The sequence below is a fragment of the Barbus barbus genome, assembly GCF_936440315.1.
Source record: "Barbus barbus genome assembly, chromosome: 4".
Taxonomy (NCBI): domain Eukaryota; kingdom Metazoa; phylum Chordata; class Actinopteri; order Cypriniformes; family Cyprinidae; genus Barbus; species Barbus barbus.
The window spans coordinates 9522318-9542293 of NC_136732.1; the positions used below are offsets into that span (position 1 = coordinate 9522318).

The 19976-nt window shown below is 34.6% G+C and overlaps 1 protein-coding gene across 3 annotated transcripts; it reads right to left on the minus strand.

The window, feature by feature from the left end:
- Positions 1-1255: 1255 nt before the first annotated feature.
- LOC306868919 (luc7-like protein 3) lies at positions 1256-15279 on the minus strand. Of its 3 annotated transcripts, XR_013784139.1 has the most exons (12): positions 15043-15279; positions 13061-13127; positions 12943-12982; positions 11784-11928; positions 11514-11588; positions 11327-11431; positions 11079-11240; positions 8980-9323; positions 8409-8590; positions 4306-4502; positions 4094-4205; positions 1256-1747 (listed from the first exon to the last, which is right to left on the minus strand). XR_013784139.1 is itself a non-coding variant. In XM_079415393.1 (11 exons), exons 1-11 carry the CDS (start codon positions 15139-15141, stop codon positions 1737-1739), a joined length of 1374 nt encoding a protein of 457 aa, XP_079271519.1. In that variant the 5' UTR covers positions 15142-15279; the 3' UTR covers positions 1256-1736. The 3 variants fall into 3 exon arrangements, 2 of the variants coding, with proteins under 2 accessions (XP_079271519.1, XP_079271518.1); XM_079415393.1 differs by lacking the exon at positions 4094-4205 and having other exon boundaries at positions 4359-4502; XM_079415392.1 differs by lacking the exon at positions 4094-4205.
- Positions 15280-19976: the final 4697 nt, after the last annotated feature.

Below are 19976 nucleotides of genomic sequence, written 5' to 3' on the forward strand. Positions count from 1 at the left end.
TGGGTGTGAAAGGCATCAAATATGCAACACATTTTATTTGTCATAATATTTGCTCATGTCTTTGTTTTAATTCAAGATACCAGAAAAGTGTCTCCATCTAGTGTCAGTGATCACAAATAACACATGACTATAACTGCACGAGACACTGTTTTCCTCCGCTTTGAGTTACTGAAATATATCCCTCCTCGCACTCAAATATATCAGATTTATCCATTCAACAACAAAAAAATGCATAAAAACGTTGAACAAAAATTAAATTTTACCATGCTTTTGTCAGATTTTATGCAGATTTATTGGCATGCCATGCCTGCAAACTCTAGGCTTTAGAAAACTTTACCGTTCAAATTCAATTCAAACTGGTTCATTTGTTAAACCAAGAGGATTCTTTTAAATTCACAGGTCCCTCAATCAGAGATGTGTTGTGCGTCACATGAAGCGTTAAGATGTTTAACAATTGAACAGTACCCAATCTACCCTGGTACACGAAGGTAATGAGTTTGCAGCTGTGTGCATTCAAAGTCTTGCAGATTTCAGCCATTTCCTTTTAAGCAGGCCATCTTCAAACAAATAATCACCAAGTGAACCATCATGCCTTTCCAGGAAATCATGAATTTGCATACATTGAGACACATATAGGCCTGTTTTCAGACAGGGCTTAGACTAAACCAGGAGAAGGCCATAGTTCAATTAGTACATTTGAGTAATTTTGATTAACATCCCTTAGAAGAAAACATTACTGGTGTGCACCTTGAGACAAAACAAAGGCACTGATATGTTTTAAGATCAATCAGTGCAAGTTTACTTCAGTCGAGACAGCTCAGAATAACATTTTAGTCTGGGACTAGTTTAAGCCTGGTCTGTGAAACCGGGGGTTAAAGTGATGAAATACTTTAATCATGTAGAATAAACAATCCTGGACATACTAAATATTTTGTGTCTGTCAGATTTGATCAAGATTGTTGACCTCTGGGGCCGGTTTCATAAAACAGGTTTACCAAATATGCCAGGTTTATTTCAGTTAGTCTTATTGTCCGTTGATTTGGTTCAAATGAAGTCAGAGTAAATGAAATGAGTCTGGCTTATTTGGTAAACCTGTTTTATGAAACCTGATGTACTAAAAAGCGGCAAACTTTATCGTTAAACAAGTTTAAGAAGGAAAAACATTCTGGTATCTCAAACGAGCGGGTCAGCTCAATTTTACATGCTTCCACATCGTTTCAAAAAAGAACACAGCATTTTTTTCTTCATTTTTATTCATGACAAATACAGGTTTTTAAAACTGGAACAAAATGATAACACTTCTCTAAACTAAAATCGTATAAAGATTTGGGATTTAGCATACAGAGGGGAAAACCAAGAGAGAAAGCAGTTGAGAGACCTTTAAGGCTTCCAGTCAAAATACTGAACAAAACTGATCGTCAATATTTCCAACGTGTCAAATGAGAGCGGACTGTACAGAGCAAACATGCCACAAGTATTTGATTCATTCTGAATGCATACTAACAGAAATAATGGTGGGCCTGCATGTGCATTACGCCAGCTCATAGCAGTAAGACCAAAGAAAACCAAACAAACATAAATCAAAACACGAAAGGTCCTGTGGAAACGCTGAAAACGGGACCGTTTTACATTTACATCTTTATCATTTAGGCCACTACATCTGTGGTTCACCTTGTTTTAAAGCAGCGGAGGTGAGTTGCCGGATGGAGGTTTTCAAGTCTTCCTCTTGCAGCTGTTCAAACTCCCCCTGATGTACACAAATGGTCAGAGAAACTCAATTAGTGTGTGAAACCAGACACATTTACAGCACAAGCATTACACCAGATTAACAGTCTTATTTACAGAGTTTTAAAAATGATCAAACCACAAATTTTTTTTCATGTCCAATTGGCAATAAATACATTTGATCACTTATCTTTGTTCTACACAGATTTATAAAGGCTTATATTTACAACAGCAGCTAGAGTAACTGCTCAGCTGCAAGAACAAATGATTGAAGGCAAGCACACAAATAAAACCATGAGATATTTAAAGAATTGATATCCCTCTTCTATACGGCCAGACTGTGACTCTCTGTAGGTGGCTGATCTTGCTCTGAAAGCATGCACTGCTATTTTAAGGACAACACAAGTAGGGAATTTAAACAAAACACTAGAGAGAAAGTAAAAGTTTACTTCAAAAAGACACACCTGCATTAAAACACAAGCTAATTCATACTAGGGCTGAGCGATATATCCAATACCCCTGATAGAATCAGCAGCGATATCACAAAAATGCATACAAATTTGAACAGTTTGATTGATCTGATAAATCAATTCAAAACTGTGAATCAACATATTAATGTTGATTCCTGTGTACTGTTAGTGTATATTAGGACTGACAAATTAATGCATTCATTTGGTGCAATTATGGAAAAAAACCAAAACAAGGCAGGATGACGAAAAACTGCGTGATGTAGCCTATGAGAATCCAGTCATATGCCCATAAAATTGAAGATGTGAGGGCAAAAAAATTGCGTATACTTGTAGCATTTACTATACATCACATTTAGGGCCTGATTTACTATTTAGCACAAACGGTCTTTTGGCGTTAAAATAGTACCGTCAGGTTTTTCTAAATACGCGCTGTGAAGAATAAGCGCTAAAAAGGCGTGGACAGTTATTTAGTATTCAAATGAATCACGCAACGCCGCTCTTGGTAGATTGCGCTGGTCATTATGAAAATTATCTGGCTGCGTCGGTGTTCTTTAATTTGCGCAATGTTAGTAAATCACACACAATTTTCCCTCCCATCGGCACTTTCATGAAATTGCGGTCTCGCGCTAATATGCTCAGTTAAATCTGGACTATAAACATTTATTTTATGTATAAATGTCATATGATATAATTCAGCAATATTACTTGAGCAAGAGTACCGTTTATGCCAAAAATCTGCATGATTGCAAGTTATTGATTTAACAGTTAATATGGTGTTACATTTTAGGCGCAGTATTGTCAATATTACCCGTTTTGCTTAATTTCGCAAAAATACTTTGTCTATTTAATGATTTTAATTGATATTTTTGGGTGGGGTGCGGGGGGGTATTATGGAAATATTTTTACATTTCCACTATTTCAGTACTTTGATTTTGAATTTTGTAACGTATATGCTACGTTAACAAATGGGTGGCTTCTATTATAGACAAAAAGAAAAAAAATCCATTTAAAAAACTTTAAGGCCATTTGAGTGTTAAATACGTTCAATTTCATCAATTTCTTTAGCTATATCACCCAGCCCTAATTCAAACCTATTACTTGTTATCGAACAGGCAAAATGAAAATAAGCGACACAAACAAGGAGAGAGAACAGTTTTGAGCTTGATCTGGTTTGATAGGTTACTGTGGGATATCAATTGGGCTCATCTGTAAGCCTGACATTCACCCGTTACGGCGTAGAGTAAACCATTGGCACTTGAAACCAACAGAAAGCAAAACTGAGAACATTTAAAACTGGGAGAAAAGAGATAGGGTAAATAAACATCAAGCTCTGAGACACGTTCACAGGCAACAGCATTCAAATGGATGTGGGTAGTGAAAGGAGTACCTTGGGTGAGTACCTGCACAGATTGACAGTATCCTTGATTTTTAAATTGGCTTTTCATGGGGGGGGGGGGTCGCTCACAACACCAACGCTGTGTGAGGTGTGGAAGTCAGCTGCAATAATTCATTAACCCTACACTTCCATCATCCCAAACTATCGGATCTCAACTTTAAGAACAGACGGTATTAAAAGTGCAACATATCCATGTAACTAAAAAAAAAGTACATATCTGCATTCATTGCAGTTGAATGAACTCTTTGGACTACTACTTAACACCTTATAGACATCAGATGGTAAAATGCTGTGTGTTTATGCATGTACATAGAGCACACAATCATTTTATGTGAGAAAAACAAAGTTCAGTCAACTAGTTTAATCTTACTGCGAGCATAGAGTAAACAGGTTGAGGTAGTAAAGGCAGAGTTAGGGGAAAAAAAGCAAAAAAAAAAACACGTAAATTTGGAAGAGAACTTGTCTAAAGAGACAGATGTATGACCGATACAAAACGAGGTACCTCCAAGCATGTTTTTCAGGGCTACACTGGCCTTTCCCTCTGGGTTTGTTTCTTTCTACTTTCTTCCGTTTCATCAGCCTAGTCCCCATCTTCAGTGCATACTTACGATGCACTATTAAAAAACAGGAAGAAAAATCACAGACAGAACTGAAAGAAAAAGGGGGGAATGGGAGAGGGGGAAAGACCCGGGCCGGACGGGACGGTGCACTTACCTGGGGCTGATCTGAGGTCGTATCAGATCAGTTTTAATTGGACTGTGTGTCACCTTCAGAATGTAGCTCTTGCGCGGTGCCATTCACTTCCGCTTTGGGAGGCTCCGCCTCCACGGGCTCGGGCTTGGAGAGCTCATTAGACTTCTCAACCGAGCCCTTTCTGCTGCTCCTTTTCTCATCTGAAGAGTCCTTGTGCCCTGTGAGATAAACAAACAGACATGGTATCTGGGAGATTCAGAAAAATATTAGCCATATTTGATTTAGTCTCTCAAGTCAGTTTAAATTCAACAAAAAAAAAACAACAAAAAAAAAAAAACTATACAAACCAAAAATGAAAAACAACACGCAAACAAAATGATACAATCAAAAGTTGTTTGTTGATGTTTGAAAAAAATAAATAAATGCACATGCAACTACAGAAAAATTAAACCTTAAAATGTTTCATTAAATTCATTCCAATAAATCTCTCTAATCTAACTGGCCAAGATGTCAAAATTGTCTGACAAATTAAAACAATGATACAACAAAATCAAAACAGCAAACACAAAAATTACAAACAAGAACAAAACCACCCTAAGTACCATTTAAAATCTGAGTTTACGAGAAGAAATTGATTCAAAATTCAGTGTTTAAACCCTTTTTTAGCACTCCCGAACTTCGTACTTCGGTATAGTTTGCATAAATATTTCTGAAAAGCTGGAAAGTATTTAAAAGAACAATACTTCATAACTGCTGAACCACAGCGACTGGGAGCAGAAAGAGAAAAGCACATAAACATTCGAAATGGGTCTTTATTATGGCAGCTGCAATACAATTTTAAAATGTGTATTATAAACGTATATATACTGCTCTATTTTCCTATTTTTAAACAGGAGATTAAAAAAAATAAAGCCACAAAGTCTTAAGTGTCCATTTTTTGAAATTGAGATTTATACATCATCTGAAAGCTGAATAAATACATTTTCAATTGATGTATGGTTTGTTATGATAGGACAATATTTGGCCGAGATACTAAACTATACTAAACTATTTAAAAATCTGGAATCTGAGGGTGCCAAAAAAAATTTAAATAGTGAGAAAATCGACATTAAAGTTGTCCAAATTAGGGCTATCGCGATTCGTTGATTTTAGTCTACTAGTCGATTTTTTTTAAATCATCGACTTCATTTTGCTTGCGTCGACTAACCGGCAAAATACCGGAAGCGGCGCATTTCACGGAACAGAATCCATAAAACTACTGATCTATAATAGATCAGTGCATAAAACTCATTATTAGACTATTTTCCAAGGCTGCATGTTATATTAACAACATTTAAAAATCATAATTAAGCATAATTGTGAATTCACAAACGCTATGATTTAATTAATTATATGCGATGCAGTTCTAACACCGTATATGCGCTTTATTTACATGCGTGTAGGTTACATCACACAGCGGCTCCACAGAAACTTATTTACATGTGGAGCGTCTCAAACTCCATCTCCGCATGATGTTGTGAGTTTGGGTTTATTATAACGTTCATCTGGGAACGCAACGTGTGCCATTTCATCAGATTTGTAAGGTAAATCATTTATAAATCTACACAAACAGGAGAGTACATCGCGGTTTCAAAATAAAAGCTCAAACCCTCACTCTGAGTTTACAGGTTTTGATGTCCACTAGGGGTGTAACGATACACCAGTGGCACGGTTCGGTTCACGGTTTTGGAGCCACGGTTCGGTCCGGTTTGCTGTGGGGGTAGGGTTCATGTCATCTTACCAGCAATGCTAAGGAACAATAGATTCACTTAACTCAATAATAACAATAACTTGACTTATCATGAAACTTTTTCTTTATTAACTTTGGCTTCACATTTTTAGTGCAGTCAGCATACCGGAGTAAACACAAATGAAAATAACTCCAATGTAGACTAGTCAGAATAAAACATTTCTCTCTTTAGTGCAGCCAGCTTAACAGAGTAAACTAAAATGAAATAAACTCCAATGTACTCCAGTCAAAAATAAACACTGGCTTGTCCACTCTAAGAAACATTTGGAAGTTCAATTAAGTTTTAAGTTATTTTTCAAAAACACCATCATGCAGCACATTCTGACTGAAATGCGGTCGGCTCATTCACGCGAATCGTGCCACAGGATGTCTATTCGCGTCTTTGCATTGACTTAACATGTAAATCACTTGCGTTTAACGCTTCATTCGCGTCTGGTGTGAACGCACCATGAGATGTGTTTCCTGTCGTATAAGAGAGTTTTGTGGAAGTTACGACAGATTGTGTGCGCTTTGTCTAAGACACGAATTCCATTCCTGTACTCCACTGGAAAACCAAAGTGTTCCCACACAGGAGACTTAAATGTGTCCGGGGGATCTGCAATTTCAGTACTATGTGAAGCAGCCATCCTGCATATACTAGCAACCGAGTGTGACGCTCACTCCCAAGTCACGTGAAATGACATGCACTTGGAAATCAGTAACTTTAGAATATAATATTTAGAACAAAATTTAAAAAGCTCTTATTAGTCACAACTAATACAATTTAATCAAATGTAAGCAAAGAAAAATTTGTTTAAATTACTAGTTAGAGATAAGTGCCATTAACCTCAACAATGGGCAGCAGGGGGCGTGAGAGTACCACGGTACACCACGAGAGTTACGCGATTCGTATCGTGGGTGGTGTATCGCGATCTTTCGGTTCGGTTTGTGATATCGTTACACCCCTAATGTCCACATATTCATGTAATTACAGCAGCTATAGCATTTCTGTCCTAAAGAAATGGCCAAATATTAAAGATTAAGTGGATTTTTGAATTAAATGTGCTCGGTCAATATTAAACAGTAATGTGTAAAAACAATCATCTGGCCATCGGCGCCCCCTGCAGGCCTTTGTTGCAATGCGTAATCTACATTAGCTCTATTCTTTATAATACAGATTTTTAATACTCTATTTATTATAATTATAGAGCCCTATGAAATCAGTTTTATTTCCAAATTCGTTTTTTCCATTTTAATTTTTCTACACTCTGTTTTAATGGTTAAATAAAATTCTATTAATCAAAAATCCTGTCTAATTAATTGAGTTTTACAGTTTTATCTGTACCAAATTATTTTCTGGATTCCACTTTAATGGTTCCATAAAATTAATAATCAAAAGCATTTCCAATTAATTGATTTTATATTTGAAAAAGTTTTATTTATTCAGAAATACTGCACACATTTTTCACCTAAATAAATTCTGGTAAATAATATTTCTGGTAAATACTCCTTTAAAAAGTGTTTTTTAGATTATAATTTTATTAGTAGTAAACTAGAACACATGGATTTGTTGTCATGCTGTGATTTGGACCGAGATGGACACTTGCTTCTTGCACTCCATGTTGCACTTATGCTTTAAAAAAGGGTTTCATAGACATTTGGATTTCATTTGGTATAATAAAATATTCTTAAATAAAATTGTAGATTTTTTTTGCGTGGGAAATTAATCGTTTAGATTGAACGATAAATTAGTCGATAGATTAATCGCAATAAAAATAGTCGTTAGTGGCAGCCCTACTCCAAATGAAGTTCTTATCAATGCATATTACTAATCAAAAATTACGTTTTCATATATTTACGGTAGGAAATTTAAAAAATATCTTCATGGAACATGATCTTTACTTAATATCCTAATGATTCTTGGCATAAAAGAAAAATCTATAATTTTGACCCATACAATGTATTTTTGGCTACTGCTACAAATATACCCCAGCGACTAAGACTGGTTTTGTGGTACAGGGTCACAAATAGGATTATATATTATAAAACATGTTTGTAATAATAAGAATACATTTTACATAAATATTTTTAAATGCATTTTACAGAATAATAAGAATAAATTAATTTTATTTAGAGCAGACAATCATGTGACTGGCCACGTAAGCAGTGTGTTTCCGAGTTCGTAGGATCACAGAACTTGCTCCTCCACTATGAATAAATCAGAATCCATGAGTTTCATCACTGAGGTGATATGTAAATTTATTTTTACAGACGTCCATATGAGAAACAATTACCGTCCGAATCGGGCTAAAGACTCACTTTCTCTGATCAAAAACTTAAATTAAAATGGTCACACCTTTGTCCCTAGAGGATTTGTCCTTGTCTCGGTCTCCTCTGTCCTTTTCTCTGTCTCTGCTGCGGCTGCGGTGCCGGTGACTCTTGCGCTCAGAGCTGCGGGACCTCCTCCTCTCCCTGCTGCGAGAACGTCGCTTCTTGTCTGAGCGGTCACGGCTGCGCCTCCTCTCTCGGTCACGGCTCCTGTTGATGTGTAAGGTTTCATCCATCGGTAAAAAGTTAAGGAAATCACAACTGCCACCACAGGTGAATATCAGATGTAGTAAAGCATGTTGAACCAGTATTGTTAACTAAATCTAACTTTTTTTTTTATTCCTTAATTGAAATGAAGCCGAAATATATAAGTGTTAGTTAAAAAAAATAACGAAATATAAGACAAAATTATAGACCAAAAAAAAAAAAAAAAAACTTAAAATATAAAATCAAAATCTATATAAAAAAATACCATAATAGCATATATAATTCTAAAATACCACTTAAATTTGCCATTTTGACATCAAATACTTTCTTAGGCTGTTTTTGCACAACCACCCGTCAAGCATGTGTGTCTAGGAGCTGTGTGACTTGTGTACCTGCTGCGCCTCCTGTCACGCTCCTTACTCCTGGACCTCTTCCTGTCTCTTGAGCGGCTCCTGCGGCGGTCTGATGCACGGCTGGAGTGTCTGCTGGTTGAGTGACTCCTCCTGCGCCTGTCCCTGTCCCTGTCCCGTTCCCTATCCCGATCCCTCTCCCGCTCACGTTCCCGTTCCCTCTCCTTCTCCCGCTCTCTCTCCCTCTCCTTTTCTCGCTCTTTCTCCTTCTCCTCCTCCTCTTTGCGTTTCTTCTCGCGTTCCTCCCTTTCACGCTCCCGGTCCTCCCGCTCTTTCTTGCCTTGCTCATCCTTCTCCGGATCCTCTGAGCGCCGATGCAGCTTTTCCTGTGGGATCAAACAGAAAATCATGGTCTGAACATTACCGATTTTTGATTTATTGACAAAAAAAAAAAAAAAGCACTCTTACATTGTCTAAATATTTTGAATTTGTTTTGCAATTTTTTGATTTAACAGAAATAATATAATACAATTTTTTTTTTGTTGATGGTTGAAACCTAAACAATTGTGAATATTCATAACACCAGAAAAGATTATTTAACCCTTGTGCGTCCTTATAGACTAGTCTTTCAGTTTTTTTTTTTTTGCTGCTGTCAAATGATTAATCGGGATTAATCGCATTCAAAATAAAGGTTTGTGTTTACATAATGTGTGTGTATACTGTGTATATCTATTATGGATAAATAAACATTATATATATATTGAAAATGTCCTTGTATATTTTTATATCCATATAATTGATATTATATAAAATATTTTAAACTTAGCATGTTTTTCTTAAAGATATACATACATGTGTATATTAAATTATACTTAAATATACTCAATACACAAACATGTAAACAAAATCTTATTTTGGATGCGATTAATCATTTGGCAGCACAATTTTTTTTTTTTTTTTTTTTTTTATCGTTTTTGCCTGTGTTAATGCCAATGCATACATTTTGGCACAGGTGTGTATTTTTTATTGGAATTAATATTTCACCCTGTTTCTTTTAATAAATCTATTTTACACTAGGTACAAAAAAGCAGTTCCTCTCCGGTACTTAAGGAAAAAAAAAATTTTTAATCCCAGGGCCATTTAACTATAAAATGATGCAATATATGTCAATAGGCTCTCATTCTGTTGGCAAGGCTTCAAAATTAATTCAAAATGTTCACTATTTTTACTAGATGGTGCTATTTTTTCAAGTTTGGCATATAAAGCAAATACTCGCTTTATTCCTGTTTTCTGCTTATGCATAATAGTCTATTATAGAGTCAACTGGATAAATTATGCAGCTATAATTGTGTGGGCATGTTGGTATGGATGTCAGAGTCTTGTTGGTATGCGTGTCCTAAATAAAATTGTGCGAGCGCACATGTAATGTTTGAGAGAGAGAAATTATACTGTACTGCATATCACAAATCACTGCCGTGTATGCCAGTGGAGCTTTGCTGGAATCTAATGGGAAAAGTTTGGCACTTCACCCAAATAAAATCTTACTAAAAGCTAATTTTTTGAGATATCAACCTCAAATTTGGAACACAACTTGTTTAGATGGATGGTTTTGATTTTCTATCAATTTTGGAATTCAAAATGTTTTATAAAATATATATTTTATATAAAAAATTGCTCATAAATCATTTTCATAAAACTTAAATCTCTTAACTTTTTTGGTTTAAATATATTTTTTAACAACTTTAAGGGTCTTCTTTGAAATGAGACCAAATTTAAGTCTGTACTCCCAAGCTTCACATTTTTATGACAGGTTTTTGACAAGGACATTTTTGTACTCCCAGATCCGGCGCCAGAGCACCTCCATCAGGGGGGAGGGTGCAATCTGTGATCGCGTGCAGTTGCTGACGCTCGCTAAAGCGTGCAATCCCTTTCTTATGTGCGCTGTTTTATTGGTACTTTCACTTTCGAAATCGATCGTGTTCAGCAAGGAGGGGAGAGGTGGGGGGGCACGGCCCGCAAATGCCCCACCTTGGCGCCGGCCCTGTGTCCTCCTATGGTGTAACTTATTTTTTAAATTGACGCACAAGGGTTAAACAACCCTCCCACCGCAAAAAATAACTAAACGCTGACAGTCAACTCACCTTCAGTTCCTCGACCGTGGCTTTGATTTTGGCATATCCCATATGCTGCTTGCCCATTAGATGATCGTCCACTCTGGACTGAGCGTCACCAACTATAAGGAAAGCGCCACACACTTCACACACCTCCATCTGCTTCTCCTGAGCTGCAAAGCTCTCAATCGTCTGACAAACAAGAAAACATGTCAGTGCCTTCTACAATTAAACAAAAACAAGCTTCATGTCTGCTTAAACCTGGATGTGTTACTCACTGAAGGAGTAGAACTGAGCTGCTCCCGCTCCTCCTTCAGCTGCTCCACCAGCTTCATCATGCCCTGTGCCTCCTCAACACGGCCCTCCGAGCCCAACTCCTCAATCTGAACACACACAAACACACATCTATATGCCTCTCTGAACACATTCATGCTTATTTCTCAGCTTATGACAGGCAGAACCTACCTGAACAACAAGCTCCTCAATCTTCGTGGTGAGGACCTGAGCTTTCTCCTCGTTCTTCCCAGATGGACCCGGTGCCTGGAAATCAGAGTTCAGAGTGAGCTGTGTTCGACACACAGTGTACAAACATCTTTTTCTATATTATTATTATAAAAACTGCATATGAATTTAATAGACAGCCCTAACCAGCTGGCTTGCTGAAGTAAGCAATAAATATGTTCCAAAATGTGGTAATATAAAAATGTAGACTGTGAAGGCTATGGAAATACTTACTCCAGAGTTCTGCTGGGCTTGGGACAGCGCTAAACGTGCATGGCCTCTCCGAATCCTGCGCTCCACCTCGGCCAGGAGAGACTGCAGGTACCGCAGGAAGTCCCGCTCATATCCTTCCTTCATAAAGTGGGAGCTCTTCTCATACCTAAGACAACGTGTAACAGTCAGGAGTCAAAGGCTATACTGAAGAAAACTCATTCCAAATAAGATGCAGAACCACATCAGGAAACTTTTAAAGAACATGTCCAGATGTTTCTTTTATTTATCATTAATACTTTTGGGGTAAAATTTTAAATTGTATTATGTTTAAAGAAAATGAAGATCATTTTTAGAAACAATACGAATTTTGCTTTAGAACAGTGGTTTTCAAACTTTTTATACCAAATACCATCTCAGAAAATATTTGGCTCTCCATGTACCACCATAATGACCAACATTAAAATACAGTAGCGTGGTAGGCCTAACTGTTCAGCTACAGCACAGTTCAAAAACACAGCAGTTTTATTCCTAATAACAATATTTATTGTTGTCAGCCACTTTAACATTGTAAATACACAGTTTGAAAATAAACATTGCACTATGCTTACATACAAGTAAATAAAAAAAACATAACTAATGAATAAATTAAAATGTTTTGTACAAAAGCAAAATAAAAACTGCACTGTACTTCAGGGTAAAACAACAACAAACTTTACTCAAACAAAGATTAAATTAAAATGTATTGTGCTTTAACATTAATTTAAATTTAATTTCGTGATTCCTCTGCGTACCACTAGAGGGAGGCTGAGCACCACTAGCGCTCTACTTGTACCACACTTTGAGAACCACTGCTGTAAAACATGTTTATGACAACCTAAACTATAATTATAATTTAAAAAAAAAATCTAAATGAAAATCTAAAATTTAATAAAGTAATTTTAACAGCAATTACAAATCACCATTGAGAACAACGGGAATAAAAAAATCAGCCCAGGTATTACAGTAAAAATAATTCGTTTTTTTAAATTTTAATGGAAAATTTTAGAAATTTAATATCAGAATTAAAAAAAAAAAAACTTAATTGTTCTAAAAAAAACAAAAAAAAAAAACTTTGTTTTACCATCTGATTTGGGATCTGGTTGTTTTCATGATATTCACCCAATACAGAATACTAACTTACATTTTCCTCAAATTTTCATCATGGATTTTTTCACAAGGACCTAGAAAACAAAAGGATACATTACAATGTGGATCACAAGAATAAACTGAGATGCATGTATTTGAGAAGCTGTCCTTACCCAAGTCTGATCGTGTGTTTGTGAAGAGTTCAGCGGGGCAAAAGCCACACAGGTAGTATTTGCAGACCTGAAGAAAAGAGAGAACACTTGTGTTAAATCCTCATCAGTACTCCAAGATCTCTTTTCACAACTTTGTGGTTTGTCACCTCAAAACACGACAAACAGCATTAACCTCATGAAGAGGCCATGAGCTCTGCTGGAGCTGCTAAAACTGAGAAACAAATTTATCCGTCACCAATAATTCATTTTATAGAGAGAGTACTCAAAATAAGTCATTTCTTGCTGATGCCATATTTCAGAGATCATAACTAGATAAAAATACATCCATTGTGACTTCATTTAACATTTTAAAATGACAAAATGTACAAGACTTAGCCGCTCACTAAGGGAGCATTAGTCCCGCCAAAATACCTCAGGTGTTACTAAATCAAAAATGTAGTACTAATCAACTGTGAAAAATAACTCTGCTTGATTATATTGCATGTGCACTTCTTACAAGCATACTTCAAATCTTACAAGTATACTTTACCCGAAGGAAATAAAAGGTCACTTAAGTGTACTTCGAGTTCACCCCAATGACTATGTTTCTTAATTACTCTTAAAAATTGCACTTTGTAATAATGAGAAATTAAAAGTTCAAAGTACATGTTAAATCATTGTTTCAATAATCTTTTAAAGTGCACTTATTTTCATGCGTTGAATAACATTCTAAAGCACATTGATTATGATTTTAACTGTAGTGTTATTCATTATTACATTTAAAATGAATACATGTAAAGTGTACTAAATTACAGCTTATTACAAATACATTTAATACATGAGAAAGAAGTTTCAGTAAATATTACTATTAGTTTTCCATAAATGTGACCCTGGAACACAAAACCAGTCTTAAGTCGCTGGGGTATATTTGTAGCAAAAGATAAAAATTATTTATTTTTCTTTTATGCCAAAAACCATTACGATATTAAGTAAAGATCATGTTCCATAAAGATATTTAGTAAATTTCCTACTATAAATATATTAAAACTTCATTTTTGATTAGTAATGTGCATTGCTAAGAGCTTCATTTGAACAACTTTAAAGGCAATTTTCTCAATATTTAGATTTTTTGCACCCTCAGATTCCAGATTTTCAAATAGTTGTATCTCAGCCAAATATCGTCAGATCCTAACAAACCATACATCAATGGAAAGCTTATTTAAATATACCCTTATGACTGTTTTTGTGACATCCAGGGTGTCAGTACATTTAGAGCGATATACTTGAAATATATTTAGACAATAGAAGTGATTATAAAATAACACATTGAGAAAAAAAGTACAATTTGGTTAAAAAGAAACAAAACAAAAAAAACTCTTACATTCAATTAATTACATTTAATATAAACTTACAGTATAATACATCTTCATTAAATCGCAAATAACATGTACATTGAATTACATATCATTTAGATTTATTTAAGGTGCATCACTTCTGTAACAATTAAATTTTTCGGTGGTGTTTAATATGATTTCTTACTGGCTCAAGTCAAAAGAGCCTAACATACAGTCCATGATATTTTTATCTCCAGATGCGTCTCATTAAACTTAGATCTATGGGATTTGTGTCAGTTTTAAGAGCACTTATAAAAGTAATAGTCATTCATACATGAAGCACAAACGAGTTACACGTAAAAGTTTGAAACTTGGCGATTGTTTTGAACTAATAAGCGCTATTTTAGCTGAGAAAAACACAATATAAACAGATGAAGATGAGGGCGCGTGTTTAGCGCATGTGTTCAACAATGAGACACGAGCTTAGCATGCTAACAGACACAAACAACACCCCGGACAAACTAGCACAACACACATGGGTCAGTTCAACTTACTCACACACAAACACATCTACACGAGCTCTTGAAGTGCTTCAGTGATCTGCAGAGCTGCGTGTGTGTGAATAATGTTACTGTATGAATCTGCTGGTTAGCAGTCAGCTCTACTTACGGTCTCGTGATCCCAGCGCACGTTACAGCGCTTCTCGTCCGGAGCCAGGTTCCGGTCCCGACCCATCAACTCATCCAGCAACTGGGCAGCAGACAGCATCGTGCCTCGGCTTTACTTCTGACCCGCTATAAGAGACGATGTTTACTCATTTACAGAATAACGTGTGCTGCGTCCCCTGCTCTGAGCTCCACAACAAAATGGCGAACAGCGCGCGGCGGATGTTACCCATAAGACACCGCGAGGAAGAGTACGACTTTCACAAATTAAAGTCACCAAGAAATCAAAATCAACCATTATTTTATTTTATTTTTTTATTTATGTTTTATTTATTGCTTAAAATTACAAAAACACCAATTAACAACAGTCAGAAAATTCTTAATACAATTAAAAAAAGTCCAAATAGCAGCATAACAAAAAATACAGATAAACAAAATAAACATAACAGGAAAACCAAGAAAGAAAAAAACAAATAAATACAGAAAAATAAATAATACAGTAATATAATACAAGGGGCTTAATCATCAAAAAACACGTTCAAAAGGCCACATAGTTTAAGGGCTTTTTCAGAACGCATGATCTTCAGGGATTTAAAGTAATAAAGTGGGAGATTTATTAAAGAATCTACATTTATGAATGAAGTAATTGGCCAAAATCAACATATTATTAATAAAAAATTAAACATCACAATTCCGACAAAATCAAGCATTATTAGGCTATATATAATGATGTACATTTGCCATTTCAGAAAGTTAAGAAAAAAAACTGTTATTGAAAACATGTTCAGTTTTAATAATTCAGTGCTTGCCAAACACAAGTTATTTCCTTTTTTTACTTTTAATGAAAAAACAGATGTCTTTAGGGTATTGTTTGTCAACTCTGTTACAGACCAATTAGGCAACGTGTAGAAATAACAATGAATCATAAGAGGAAAATCCTTCTGGTTTCACGAGATAAACAGTCCTTACGTTACATCACTTGAAACTGAGATGATATTTCACCTATGCATACCTTAAAAATGAGAAAAATACCCATGTCTTCACAGAACCACCCACTAGGAGCTAATATTGTTCATCTGGATATGTATTATATACAATATCCAATAAAAAAAATATATATTTTTTAATATTATAAGGGTGCAAAAATATCTCAATAATATTTATGAGATTTTAAACAACAATTGTATTGTTTTTTGTGAAAATAGTTCATAAACAGAGTTGACCATTTAAGTAACAGAATTGAAAAGTAACAGAATTGACCATTTTATATAATTTTTAGCAAAAATCCACTTGCTAGCATAAATGCTAAGAGCACATGTCACAAATGAAAACATGATGAATAGACTTGTAAATAAGCTCATGTGGTCAGTAATAAACTCTGTTTTCTTTTTGATATTGTTGTAACAGTGTTGAAATTCTGCAAGATAACTCTTGGTGTAAGAACTTTTTAGATGAAAATATTTTCTCAGAGAGAGCACACAGACCTTTCAGTGCTTCAGATCTTATCAGTGAGTGAACGTGATGTCATTTCCTGTATCTTGTAATTTACTGGTAAAGCATGGTTGACGCAAGATTTATGGACACACATTTTTATAAGAAAAAAAATATTTTTAAACAATTTAATGTTGTAGAATTAAGTAAATGACCATTTAGAGCTTTTATAAATAAAGTGAATTAAATATTACCAAAAGAAAAGTACAATAAAATATTTTGATTACACAATGTTTCATGATGGAACAAATGCACTGACTAAATCATGATTTTCAGCTATTTTAGACACGGTTTACATAAATTATTATATTTTATGGACTGTAACATCTTGTAATTCATAACAATGAGTAAAAAATTATTTAAATAATTAGAAATATAACCATTTGAAAAAAAAAAAACAGAAATTGGAAATAATTGTACCTTCAGTTATAGAATCACTGGTATATATGGTGTGTGGTGGTGTTCTGAAATGAGGCAAAAAGTTATTATTTATTGATTTTTTTAACCCTTTCATGCATGAATTATGGAAAACATTATCTAGATTTTTTTATGATTAATTTTATTTCTTTAATATGATGCTAAAATTGAAATCCATTTTCATTTTTTACAAAATTCAGTTTTATTTAAAAATGATTTACCTGTCCAAGATAGTAGCCACTGTTCCAATATCTACTGACACTGCCCTCAAGGGGTTTGGAGAACATTACCATGATAAATGAACCCTAAATAGAGTTAAATTAACTGTCTACAAATATGGACACATGCATGAAAGGGTTAATCAAATGTAAATTCATGTCCCAGTCACATTTTCTTGGTTAAATAACATTACTTACACTTTCAGAAAAATTATATATTTTTTTATATGTATATATATATATATATATATATATATATATATATAATATTTTTACATTAACAATGTAATGAATATTATCTATCAAAGCCATGTGAATCTCATCAAGTTAGTGTTTTTAAGCATTTTACATTTATTCAAAAATAATAACTCAAGGCAGTAATAATTTCAACAATATATTTTATTTGTGAACTTATGTTCAGCTATTCTTTTTAATAATTAACTTTGAACTATTTTGAATTGTTCAGATCATCAGTCATCAAAGCTCAGTAAATATTGGTCACAGACATGGAGTGAATTTCACCAAGCTGATTACTCACTAAAAACTCCCTCAGATCATGTTTTCAGGTTTGCACTTGTCACCTGTTGAGGTTGCCTTCAGTTTGTTTAATAAAGAAGCTCTACCTTACTCATCCTGGTATGCCTCTCCATCCAGTTTGAGACACACCTGCAGGCGTTACGATGATTTTTTTAAACAGTGCTTAATCAAGTTAGTTTTTTTTCAATTGCAAGCAAGCATTGTTCAATACTGAAAGCACATTTTCAAAGCTGTTCAGCGATACAGAAGTATATGTGGATCAAACTGTGAATCATGTTTCATTGCTTTCAGACAGAATGCATGCAATGACCACATTTTTCAAAATCCACAAACTCTTTTGTTATTCATACTCCACAACCTGCAAAACATTATACACTTTCAGCACATTTTCCAGATGCTAACAAACTGCTTTCAAAACTGATAAAAGCACATTCAAATCAGAACGATGGCAAACTGTCCATTTCTGCAGGAATTATATTGAAATATAAAATCTTAGCAGAATATTTATTATGAAATTTAATAATTATTCCAAACACAACTAAATGCAATTTCAGCTGAAAGCCAAATTTTTAGTCCTATTTCTTCTTTCTTTTTGGTTATCTTTTGATAAATGGATGGCTTTGGAATGATTTTGTTTGGAAACATGGATCAGGGAAGACACATTGGTGGGAAAAAAGAGTGGCAGAGAGAGGGAGGAGTACAACCCTCACAGTACTGAACATCCATCCATTTTCCAAAGCACTTGTCCTATGTACGATCATGAGGAGGCTGGAGCCTTTCCTGGGTCATAGGCAGGAAACCCCCCTGGACAGATGGCCAGTCCATCACACACGTTCAGTCTCCAGTTCACCTGTCCTGTATGTCTCTGGATTGTGGGAGAAACCCAGAGGAAACCAAACTCAACACAGAGAGACTCCCGCAGCAGCTGGGACTCCAATACTGCACAGCGCCTCATTATTGACTGATTATGTGTGTTTTTTATTGCTTCAGAATTTATTTTATTATATATTTTTTTCTTAACTTTTTATATGTATTGTTATTTTTATAAGTAAATTCTGTAAATGCTGATGGGTTTTGTTTTTGGTATATAAAGAAATAGCATGGAAAATGCTGCTTTTCACATTAATTATTTGTGCTGTAATACAGTTAGTAAAATGAAAAGATGTTATTCTTATCCAATAATGAAATACTTATGTGACAAATCATTCAAACTTCAAAGATAAAAGTTAATTGATTATGTAACGCTCCCTGTTTTTAGTGTTTTTAAATCAGTGTGTTATGAATGAAATGTATGTTTTTTGAATGAGAATTGTTCCCAGTGTTACGAGGAAACAAGCTTATTTTGAGACTATATGAAGTGTTTTGCTGGTCTGAGTGAGTTTTGGAGCTGAGATCAACTGTTTGGCCAAGATTCATGTTGGTAATGCAGACTGTATGAACGGTTTTGAAAACGTGTTTCATTATTGAACAATGCTTGTTAGCAGCTGAAAAAAACTGTAAATAAGCCAGAGTTAGCCCTATTGGCTATTTTTCATCTGTTGTTCCTTGCCAGATATATATATAAAAAAGAAGAGGCTCAGATTTAAAAAAATATATATTATATTGATTTTCCTGAAAAAAACAAAACAAAAAAAAACACTTAGTCTACATTTCAAGAACCAAGTGTGAACCAAAAACGAAGTTGCTCAGTTTAATTCATTTTAATGGAAAAATAGCTAATAAAGATGTTATAAATATTAGTATCATAAAATCTCCTCAGAAAATATTATTGAACAAAAATATATGAATTAATTTTAATGGTAAAAATAACTAATGAAAATTGAGCCAGATATGAAGAGGCTCAGAGGGTTAATAATGTTTGTGCTTCAGGAGTCAAAATAAATTCAAAAAGTTCAAATACATAAACACTCTTTTAATATTATGTAGAGTGTAAATATGACACATTATTTGACACAAACACTAGTATATTTGTCTGTTAGTGTGTGATTATTGTGTGTCTCTGAAACATCTCCTGATGATCTGAAACAGGAAACTGATGAGATTCAACTTCCTGAAGATTCAGATTAAAACACACACTTTCACATCATTACAGACTGTGTGCTAGTGTGTGTGTATTTGTGTGTGTTTAATGTTGAACCCTTTAACACATACCATATAATGCTTATTTTAGGTTTCAGACATTAAAATACACAAGTACTAGTAAAACCATACATATATAGTTTGTAAAATACACGCTGATGTCTCTGAAGCAGCAATAATGATCCTTACAAATATA

Coding starts and splice junctions, on each gene's coding strand:
- LOC306868919 (XM_079415392.1), bottom strand. CDS start 15,141: ATGCTGTCTGCTGCCCAGTTGCTGGATGAGTTGATGGGTCGGGACCGG. Junction 12,983..13,060: donor AAACACACGATCAGACTTGG/GTAAGGACAGCT, acceptor TTTGTTTTCTAG/GTCCTTGTGAAAAAATCCAT. Junction 8,591..8,979: donor CGTGACAGGAGGCGCAGCAG/GTACACAAGTCA, acceptor ACACATCAACAG/GAGCCGTGACCGAGAGAGGA.